The 11,370-nt window shown below is 47.7% G+C and overlaps 1 protein-coding gene across 1 annotated transcript; it reads right to left on the bottom strand.

Moving 5' to 3' along the window:
- Window positions 1-7,156: 7,156 nt before the first annotated feature.
- Window positions 7,157-11,153, bottom strand: LOC131738087 (tumor necrosis factor ligand superfamily member 6-like). The gene is made up of 4 exons (XM_059031337.1): window positions 11,054-11,153; window positions 9,996-10,050; window positions 9,021-9,068; window positions 7,157-8,208 (listed from the first exon to the last, which is right to left on the bottom strand). Exons 1-4 carry the CDS (start codon window positions 11,120-11,122, stop codon window positions 7,808-7,810), a joined length of 573 nt encoding a protein of 190 aa, XP_058887320.1. The 5' UTR covers window positions 11,123-11,153; the 3' UTR covers window positions 7,157-7,807.
- Window positions 11,154-11,370: the final 217 nt, after the last annotated feature.

The raw sequence follows: 11,370 nt of genomic DNA, 5'->3' as shown, positions 1-11,370 counted from the left end.
AGAGTGCGGAAGGGTGCTGCAGTTGAAATGAAGGGGTTGAGAGTGCGGAAGGGTGCTGCAGTTGAAATGAAGTAAAGGGTTTGAGAGTGCAGAAGGGTGCTGCAGTTGAAATGAAGTAAAGGGTTTGAGAGTGCGGAAGGGTGCTGCAGTTGAAATGAAGTAAAGGGTTTGAGAGTGCAGAAGGGTGCTGCAGTTGAAATTAAGTAAAGGGTTTGAGAGTGCGGAAGGGTGCTGCAGTTGAAATGAAGGGTTTGAGAGTGCGGAAGGGTGCTGCAGTTGAAATGAAGTAAAGGGTTTGAGAGTGCGGAAGGGTGCTGCAGTTGAAATGAAGGGTTTGAGAGTGCGGAAGGGTGCTGCAGTTGAAATGAAGGGTTTGAGAGTGCAGAAGGGTGCTGCAGTTGAAATGAAGGGTTTGAGAGTGCGGAAGGGTGCTGCAGTTGAAATGAAGGGGTTGAGAGTGCGGAAGGGTGCTGCAGTTGAAATGAAGTAAAGGGTTTGAGAGTGCGGAAGGGTGCTGCAGTTGAAATGAAGTAAAGGGTTTGAGAGTGCAGAAGGGTGCTGCAGTTGAAATGAAGTAAAGGGTTTGAGAGTGCAGAAGGGTGCTGCAGTTGCAGGTTTGTTCAGAGCTTGCAGAGACAGAAAGCTCCTGATTCTCCTGCCTCTTGATGTTGATTGGCTGGGGCTGCCGTGGGACGCTGCAGAGGGCCGTTAGGCGCTGGATTATCGCAGAGTCACGTATTCTATCACATATGTTTTTTTTTTTTTTTTTGTAACAGCAGGTACGGGAAATCCACATTGCTGAAGCCCTGCTTGTGCCTGTGTGAGTGCTGAGTCAGGATGCTCGCCCACCCTGCCTTGTTTCAGTATCAGTAAGCCCAGGCAACAGACCTCACTGAAGCTTTGCACCTTTTTGCATAGAAGTGGGTTCCTGTATGTCAGTGAGACCACACAGGCAGAGCAGGGCAGGGTGCTTGAAGCCAGCGTGATGCTGGAAACAAACCGCATGCCCTTTTATGGCGAGGCTCGCTGGAGCTTCTCACGTCTTGATAATCCACTCAGGGTTTCATGAAACCGAAATCATTCGAAGGAGCCCTGCCTTGTTAGAAGGACGACCTCCAGCACAGGTTTTGAAGATGAGTCGTTTATTTGTGGTCGTGGTCGGGACGGGAATCAAAGCTTTGTCAGCAGCATGACCCATATTTCTACGATCAGACACTTCAAGCACGTACCGAATATATCGCTTGGGTGTTCAATACAAGCCTGTGCTGTTCTGAAAGTTGCATCTGTATTGAATTACATTTGTAACATGAAGCCCAGCACAATAAATACATTACAGGTAAGCCAGGCTAACCAGACGCATCACCAGTCTGGACTTATAAGTCCTGACTAAACCTCAATAGATTTAGTCAGAGAGCTAAGGGTTTAAAAGGAGTCAAACAGCAAAAGCTCTGGAACAGATACATACTGAACACAGGCTGGGATACATACTGAACACAGGCTGGGATACATTCATCACAGCATACTGAACTTAGGCTGGGATACATACTGAACACAGGCTGGGATACATACTGAACACAGGCTGGGATACATTCATCACAGCATACTGAACACAGGCTGGGATACATACTGAACACAGGGTGGGATACATACTGAACACAGGGTGGGATACATACTGAACACAGGGTGGGATACATACTGAACTTAGGCTGGGATACATTCATCACAGCATACTGAACTTAGGCTGGGATACATTCATCACAGCATACTAAACACAGGCTGGGATACATACTGAACACAGGCTGGGATACATTCATCACAGCATACTGAACTTAGGCTGGGATACATTCATCACAGCATACTAAACACAGGCTGGGATACATACTGAACACAGGCTGGGATACATTCATCACAGCATACTGAACACAGGATGGGATACATACTGAACACAGGCTGGGATACATTCATCACAGCATACTGAACACAGGATGGGATACATACTGAACACAGGCTGGGATACATTCATCACAGCATACTGAACACAGGATGGGATACATACTGAACACAGGCTGGGATACATTCATCACAGCATACTGAACACAGGATGGGATACATACTGAACACAGGCTGGGATACATTCATCACAGCATACTGAACACAGGATGGGATACATACTGAACACAGGCTGGGATACATTCATCACAGCATACTGAACACAGGATGGGATACATACTGAACACAGGCTGGGATACATTCATCACAGAATACTGAACACAGGATGGGATACATACTGAACACAGGCTGGGATACATTCATCACAGCATACTGAACACAGGATGGGATACATACTGAACACAGGCTGGGATACATTCATCACAGCATACTGAACACAGGCTGGGATACATTCATCACAGCATACTGAACACAGGCTGGGATACATTCATCACAGCATACTGAACACAGGCTGGGATACATACTGAACACAGGCTGGGATACATTCATCACAGCATACTGAACACAGGCTGGGATACATTCATCACAGCATACTGAACACAGGATGGGATACATACTGAACACAGGCTGGGATACATTCATCACAGCATACTGAACACAGGATGGGATACATACTGAACACAGGCTGGGATACATTCATCACAGCATACTGAACACAGGATGGGATACATACTGAACACAGGCTGGGATACATTCATCACAGCATACTGAACACAGGATGGGATACATACTGAACACAGGCTGGGATACATTCATCACAGAATACTGAACACAGGATGGGATACATACTGAACACAGGCTGGGATACATTCATCACAGCATACTGAACACAGGATGGGATACATACTGAACACAGGCTGGGATACATTCATCACAGCATACTGAACACAGGATGGGATACATACTGAACACAGGCTGGGATACATTCATCACAGCATACTGAACACAGGATGGGATACATACTGAACACAGGGTGGGATACATTCATCACAGCATACTGAACACAGGATGGGATACATTCTCATCAGGACACACAGGGTTCAGGTGTATCTGGCTATTTTAACAGCTTTTGCAATCACAATTGTCTACCACAGTTTGTATTTAAAGCCTCTATTAGGAATAATAGGGATTCAATTCAGTGAATGCCAGGAGACTGAGCAAACCTAGAAGTGTTTTTAGTGGACCTTATCCCCCTTCCCCTATTCTATTCAAACTGAAACTCCCATCCCAACCACCAGAGAATGAAGTGAGAAACACGTGCTCAGGAGGAGAGAGCTTTACTGTGAGACAATGCCAGCGCTGTGACACTGTCCCTGTCATCCCTGATACCCCACAATAACACTGTGTTCAAATCAGAGATCGACCCGCAGACAGACCCCACACTAACACTGTATTCAAATCAGAGATCTATCCGCAGACAGACCCCACACTAACACCGTGTTCAAATCAGAGATCGACCCGCAGACAGACCCCACACTAACACTGTGTTCAAATCAGAGATCGACCCGCAGACAGACCCCACACTAACACCGTGTTCAAATCAGAGATCGACCCGCAGACAGACCCCACACTAACACCGTGTTCAAATCAGAGATCGACCCGCAGACAGACCCCACACTAACACTGTGTTCAAATCAGAGATCGACCCGCAGACAGACCCCACACTAACACCGTGTTCAAATCAGAGATCGACCCGCAGACAGACCCCACACTAAACCATGACCTGTTCAAATCAGAGATCTATCCGCAGACAGACCCCACACTAACACTGTGTTCAAATCAGAGATCTATCCGCAGACAGACCCCACACTAACACCGTGTTCAAATCAGAGATCTATCCGCAGACAGACCCCACACTAAACCATGACCTGTTCAAATCAGAGATCTGTCCGCAGACAGACCCCACACTAACACTGTGTTCAGATCAGAGATCTATCCGCAGACAGACCCCACACTAACACTGTGTTCAAATCAGAGATCGACCCGCAGACAGACCCCACACTAAACCATGACCTGTTCAAATCAGAGATCTATCCGCAGACAGACCCCACACTAACACCGTGTTCAAATCAGAGATCGACCCGCAGACAGACCCCACACTAACACTGTTCAAATCAGAGATCGACCCGCAGACAGACCCCACACTAACACTGTATTCAAATCAGAGATCGACCCGCAGACAGACCCCACACTAAACCATGACCTGTTCAAATCAGAGATCTATCCGCAGACAGACCCCACACTAACACCGTGTTCAAATCAGAGATCGACCCGCAGACAGACCCCACACTAAACCATGACCTGTTCAAATCAGAGATCTATCCGCAGACAGACCCCACACTAACACTGTGTTCAAATCAGAGATCGACCCGCAGACAGACCCCACACTAACACTGTTCAAATCAGAGATCGACCCGCAGACAGACCCCACACTAACACCGTGTTCAAATCAGAGATCGACCCGCAGACAGACCCCACACTAAACCATGACCTGTTCAAATCAGAGATCTATCCGCAGACAGACCCCACACTAACACCGTGTTCAAATCAGAGATCGACCCGCAAACAGACCCCACACTAACACTGTTCAAATCAGAGATCGACCCGCAGACAGACCCCACACTAACACTGTATTCAAATCAGAGATCGACCCGCAGACAGACCCCACACTAACACTGTATTCAAATCAGAGATCGACCCGCAGACAGACCCCACACTAAACCATGACCTGTTCAAATCAGAGATCTATCCGCAGACAGACCCCACACTAACACCGTGTTCAAATCAGAGATCTATCCGCAGACAGACCCCACACTAACACCGTGTTCAAATCAGAGATCGACCCGCAGACAGACCCCACACTAAACCATGACCTGTTCAAATCAGAGATCTATCCGCAGACAGACCCCACACTAACACCGTGTTCAAATCAGAGATCGACCCGCAGACAGACCCCACACTAACACTGTTCAAATCAGAGATCGACCCGCAGACAGACCCCACACTAACACTGTATTCAAATCAGAGATCTATCCGCAGACAGACCCCACACTAAACCATGACCTGTTCAAATCAGAGATCTGTCCGCAGACAGACCCCACACTAACACTGTGTTCAGATCAGAGATCTATCCGCAGACAGACCCCACACTAACACCGTGTTCAAATCAGAGATCTATCCGCAGACAGACCCCACACTAACACCGTGTTCAAATCAGAGATCTATCCGCAGACAGACCCCACACTAACACTGTGTTCAAATCAGAGATCGACCCGCAGACAGACCCCACACTAACACTGTGTTCAAATCAGAGATCTATCCGCAGACAGACCCCACACTAACACCGTGTTCAAATCAGAGATCTATCCGCAGACAGACCCCACACTAAACCATGACCTGTTCAAATCAGAGATCTGTCCGCAGACAGACCCCACACTAACACTGTGTTCAGATCAGAGATCTATCCGCAGACAGACCCCACACTAAACCATGACCTGTTCAAATCACTGAGCTCTGCCTCTGGCTATTTGCAAGCCAACCCTTATAAAAGATTTACTGCATTATTTCTGCATTTTTACCAGGATTTTCACATGGTTATACAGTACTATGCATTTATTATAGATTTACCTGGTTTGTCATGTTTATTAATATGCTTTACCGTACCTCATTTTTCTTAACAAAGCTTACCTTTATTACACTTTTCTTAGCTTTTAGTTTTAGAAGGGCAAGAATCAGATAATACTGAGCAATGCATCCAGGTCTATATTTCAGGTCTGTCTGCATTTATAATAAAGGTTTGTGCCTCCACTCGTCACTGTTTTCCTCCTCAGCTCCCCGGCAGTTTCCAGGGTGAGGTTTTCTTTGTTTCCACAGTGCTGTGTCTCACACATGAGAACTTTTAAACAGGGAGGGTGAGTGAGCCTATCTATCTGTGTGTGGGTGTGTGAGGGAGTGTGTGTGTGACCATACTTGTGTCTATCACATAGAGAGCGTGTGTCAGACTCATTTTATAATCTCAAGCCTGTGGTCCACTGCTTGCAGCCCCCACACACCCTCTCCAGCCCCCACAGAGCGCTCTTGGCCTTTTCTAAATAATCCTCTAAATCTCCCCTCTTCAGTTCGGACGCCTCTGTCAGTCCTCTGTGTTTCCAGGGGTTGTGCTGTGACAAGGGGAGAAGGAGAGCAGTGCAATACAGACCCAATTTTAGCATCTTGTGGTGGGGATGGGTGTGCAGAGCTGTCCCCCCACAGCAGCACAGGAAGGAAGTGTCGGTCTGTGAAGGTACATTGCATCGCCTGTGCAGGAGCCCGAGATCTACAGTGAAGACTGGTTAGAATCTGTAACAACATGCGCCCTGGGCATTTATATACTTCAAAATCAAGAGAGAGTGCACTGTGTACACTAAGAACATGCACCCTGGGCATTTATACACCCCTTCACTGCTTGTTTTCATAGATTCTCAAAGCCCCAAATTGCAGGCAGGCAGGTAGGTAAGTACGTCTCTGTGTGGTGGGTAGATTGCATGCAGCGTTTCTTTAAAAAAAAAGCTATGTTCCAGTGTGGTCTGCAGAACAGAAACTGAAGCAGAAAGGCAAGACCTCAGCCGCTGTGCTGCGAGAGGAGGGAGGGAGCCTGACCTTTGACAGTGCTGGAGCCTACATGCTGCTCTCTCTCAGCCTTCCGGAGCTCACAGCTCACACTGCCCTCCCTGTCTGACCACAGCAGCTCAGCACGCAAGGGCTCACAGCGATAATGAAGTAAACCCAAAACCACTGCTCACATTTGGAAAAAGTTCACAATACATTCTTTAGATTAATTGCGTTACGGTCGGATTAACAGATGGCAAGAAGGAAAAGGGATTGCTAGCGTCTCCAGTGAAAACCACGGGGCCACACACTGCAGCTGCCGTCACAGAGCGGTGAAACTCTCAGCTGTGGAAGAGGCTGTAACAACAAGTACTTCAAACAAACCTTCCTTCACTGGGTTCTTCTGAAGAGCCTCCTGTACACCCCAAGCAGCAAAACAAACAAACAAACAAACAAACAAACAAACAAACAAACAAACATGATGATGATGATGAGCTGGGTACTAAAAATAAGAACTTTATTTAAATTATGCATTCTAAAAATAAATACATATTGCATCATTTACATTATTCACCTTATTGCACAATTATTGTTCTTTTTTTTATTTTTTTCCCCCCACAAGAGCCGCACACACACACGCGCGCACACACAGTCCATGTCTAATTGAGACACCCCCAGGGGACCGCGTCTTTGTTTCCAGTTCCCCGTCAGTCAGAGGGGTGTCATTTTGGAGTTACTCAGAGCTGCCTGTTAGGGCTCTGTTACGGGAGAAGGCTTTTAGTCCACTCTGTGGTAACACAGTTTAAGCATTCCAGGGTGCAGGCTCAATGGAAATCAGTGGGCTGGTGTCCAGTACACTGGGGCTGGTGTCTGCTGTTGCGGGATCAGTCGTGGAATAAAAGCTGCATCCTGCAACAGTCCAGGAAGTGACCTTGACTGTCTCCTGTGCAGGTAAGAGAAAACAGCGGCTGGATTGTGAGTTCTGGATTCAGCACCGACACAAACACTACGTCCCTGTTGCTGCTACCTAACAGTGTGAGGGGAGTCCTCTTCCACACCGTCTCGCAAAGGACATGCCAGGGGTGCAATGACACAATGAACTAACGGCTGAAGAGAGACACCCAGGGTCTCCCAGGCTCCTCAGCTTCGTCTGCTGATACGCACGGCCTCCCTCCAGGCTTCCCTGGCTGCAAAGACCCCCCTCCTCCTGTTAAATCTTATAAATCCCAAAGTACGTGTTGGCGGGATCCAGGCTGACCAGCTGGGGCTCAGACACGTTGACAGAGACGCGGTCGAATTTCTGCAGCTGCACGACAGCCGCCAGGTAGCTGCTGGAAGTCCACATGTGCTCCCCGGAGCAGTAGCTGAGCTTGCGGTCCTCCAGCAGGGAGATGGCAGCAGGGTAGCGTCCCGAGCGCTTGAACACCCGGTGCACGATGGCCCGGTCCCGGGGGCAGGTCGTGCCGCGGAGCAGGAGCCGCGAGTACAGGAAGTACTGACCCGTCTCGTTGATGAGCAGCGCCCCGTCCCGGTACTCCATGCCCTCGGTGAAGGCCTTGCCCACGACGGGCTCCCAAAGCAGGGTCTCCGAGCCCCTGCTGGCACTCTTCACTGGGGAAGAGAAAACGCAGTTTTAAGAAGCTGCCCTTTTGAGTGCGTTTGTATTGTGGTTAGGCAGATGAGATGCGAAAACTGCTGGCAGTCTGCTGGCAATTCATGTTGGTGTTAGAGTTAGGGTTGGGGTTAGTGGGGTTAGAGTTAGGGTTGGGGTTAGTGGGGTTGGGGTTGGGGTTGTTTGTTCGTGGGGTTGGGGTTGTTTGTTCGTGAGGTTGGGGTTGTTTGTTCGTGGGGTTGGGGTTGTTTGTTCGTGGGGTTGGGGTTGTTTGTTCGTGGGGTTGGGGTTGTTTGTTCGTGGGGTTGGGGTTGTTTGTTCGTGGGGTTGGGGTTGTTTGTTCGTGAGGTTGGGGTTGTTTGTTCGTGGGGTTGGGGTTAGAGTTGTTTGTTAGTGGGGTTGTTTGTTCGTGGGGTTGGGGTTAGAGTTGTTTGTTAGTGGGGTTGGGGTTAGGAGTTGTTTGTTCGTGGGGTTGGGGTTAGAGTTGTTTGTTAGTGGGGTTGTTTGTTCGTGGGGTTGGGGTTAGAGTTGTTTGTTAGTGGGGTTGGGGTTAGGAGTTGTTTGTTCGAGGGGTTGGGGTTAGAGTTGATAAAATTCAGGTTCAATGTGTGAAACTCATTTCATAGTAACCCTCTGAAGTATTGCTATTCTTCTTGTGGCTTCATACCCCTGAGTGCACAGGTTTGTTTTGATCCTGTAACTGACCAAAAGCGCCCAGGGACAGCGCTAGGGCTGCGGGGGTCAGTCTTCATGGGGCTCCCTTCACCCCCACACCCCAAAGAGCAAGGAAGGAAGTGTGCATTGGGTTTACCTGTCAGATGCGCCATTCTCTTAGTTTCCTTTTTCTCCACCGCCAGTCCTGTGAAAACAGCAACACCAGTGAGCCAAGTGCAGGGGGGAATCAGGCATATCCTACCCTCCCCCAATCCAGTCCCAACCCCGGCCATAACCCCAACCCCAACCCCAACCCCCCTCCAAACCCTAACCCTAATCTGGATCACCAGATTACAGCATACTATCAGGCTACTTCAAGTCAGAAAGTATAAATTCTTCCCTGCCCTCTTCAATCTGTCTGTTTTTTGTTTTTTTTAATAGATTACCAATATTACACACTCTACTTCAAGTCAACTTGTAATCTGGGTCTTTCGAAGCCTCTTTCATTTCAAACTATATTCCAATCAACCCTCTGTAAAATACAAACACAATTCCCCTGAAATAAATCCCTTTTCCTTCCTTTCCCCCCCTCCCGTTCTTAAAAAAAATGTTTTTACATCATATCAATTAATGTAGAAAAAGTGACTCAACGATATGATAATTCTTTTGAAAAAACAGTTAATAAGAGTGTGTAACCCGTGTATGTGGAGGGACAGCAGACTTTCTCTTGCCCCCCCTAATTTAAATCTTAAACCTATCCCTGCCCCCCCACCCCCACCCCTGTCCCTACACGGTCCCATCACTACCCAGTCCTCTCTCTCTCTCCCTCCTTCCTGTGGTCATACACGATTCTTCAGGAGGTGGAAACTATTATTGCATCATTTCCCACGCCTTGTGAACACCCCAACTATGAGCAAACTGCTGCTGTGTTAAACACAAACACAGCTCTGATCACTTCTAATCTAAACATCAGATCTAAAAACAGACTCAAGAGAAACTCTGCTTTTTCAGCAGACCACAAGATTAACATTTTGCATTGAAGCTGCTCTGGTGCTGCAGCTGCTGCCTTTGGGTGGGTTGAGGGCTGTTGAATTATCTTGAGAAATGAATATGAAGACAGAGAGGGACTCACCAATTTGTTTCTCCAGGACTGGGGTCAGGTTCCTGGAGCTGGTACTTGTGGAACTCTGGAAAAGGCAAGAAGAAAGCATGTTGTTTTCTTTAATATTTTAATAAACTTTCTGAAGAACACCCTGTTCCAACTGAAATTCTGTCACAGAATTTCAAGAGAGAGGGTCTTGAGATCCTGTGATGGAGACACATTAAGATGCTGAATGTGATTCTGCACCAACTGAAAACACAACCACCCCATTCGTGCAACGCTAACAGCGGGTCACGTCTGTGTATTCCCATTAGCCGGCTGTGTGACCAAAATGTTGAGCCACAGTGAACTCTCTTTGGTGTGGTGTGTTTCACGGATTGTTTGGTCTGTATTCCTTTGGGGGGTGGGAGGGTAACAACACATGACCCCTAACCACCCAGCCGCTGTCCCGGGACGATCTGTTTTAATGACAATAATAAATGAGGCCGTGTACTGGGCTGGCTGGACTGAGTTTCAGAAGCTGAAACTTCTCTTCAGCTCAATGAAACAATGAACAGAAGTAACATCGTTCAAGGAGTTCTTTCTTCAGCACTCCTTTTCTCAAGCTGCTTTTCTCAGTTTTGTAACAGTAAGTGGATTTCTGTCATATAAATACATTTAAAAAAAAGACTAATAAATGAATTAACAAAACAAACAAGATCTAAAATGACGTTACTTTACCTTGGCTTTTGCATGGAAAATAAATTAACTATTGGTTCATTTGATTTTTTTTTTAAATTGCTGATATGCCACTCAAACAATAAGTCATTAATAAACCATGAATCCTATTTCTCGCTCTTTCTCTACATCTAGTATTAACCCTATACTAATAAATGATATTTTCAGTCAACATTTTCATAAATATTTTAAATATTGTTTTTACAGTAACATGCCCCTAACTGACTCCTGCACTTTACCAGAAACCTAAAAGGTATGAGGCATGCTACAATAAAGCTAAATCAATAGACAGCTTCCTGGAAGCAACTATTGGCAATGCAGGTTGACAGGAGTCTGTTTGGACAGACAGACACAGACAGACACTCACTCACCTGTCGGAGCTCAGTCAGCTCCTGCTGCAGTCTCAGGATGTAGTACGCTCCCAGCCCCAGCCCAGCCATGGTGAGGAGCAGCAGGGCAAGGAGGAGCGCAGTGCAGCCCCCTCTCCCTCCCCTCCCCTGCTTCAGTTGTGGGGGCAGCACTGGCCAGGCCGGCAGGGCCGTTGTCTCTGGGCCAGGAGCCCCCGACCCCCCCGACCCCCCGCGGTCCACCAGGAAGATCTGGGGATACACGTAGCTTAGGTTCTGCTGCATTTCAACAAGGCTCCCTGACACAATCCCTCACTGAGTGTCTGCGAGTGCGTCCAGTC

This window comes from Acipenser ruthenus, chromosome 10 (genome assembly GCF_902713425.1).
Source record: "Acipenser ruthenus chromosome 10, fAciRut3.2 maternal haplotype, whole genome shotgun sequence".
NCBI classification, from domain to species: Eukaryota; Metazoa; Chordata; class Actinopteri; order Acipenseriformes; family Acipenseridae; genus Acipenser; species Acipenser ruthenus.
The sequence above is the reverse complement of the archived record's forward strand: the minus strand, read 5'-3'. Positions and strand labels throughout refer to the sequence as shown.

What these genes read in the sequence shown, in the direction of transcription:
- LOC131738087 (XM_059031337.1), bottom strand. Translation starts at nt 11,122, where the DNA reads ATGGCTGGGCTGGGGCTGGGAGCGTACTACATCCTGAGACTGCAGCAG. An exon ending in AGTCCTGGAGAAACAAATTG is followed by an intron (nt 9,069 to 9,995) that starts GTGAGTCCCTCT and finishes CTGTTTTCACAG; the next exon opens with GACTGGCGGTGGAGAAAAAG. An exon ending in GAGAATGGCGCATCTGACAG is followed by an intron (nt 8,209 to 9,020) that starts GTAAACCCAATG and finishes TCTCTTCCCCAG; the next exon opens with TGAAGAGTGCCAGCAGGGGC.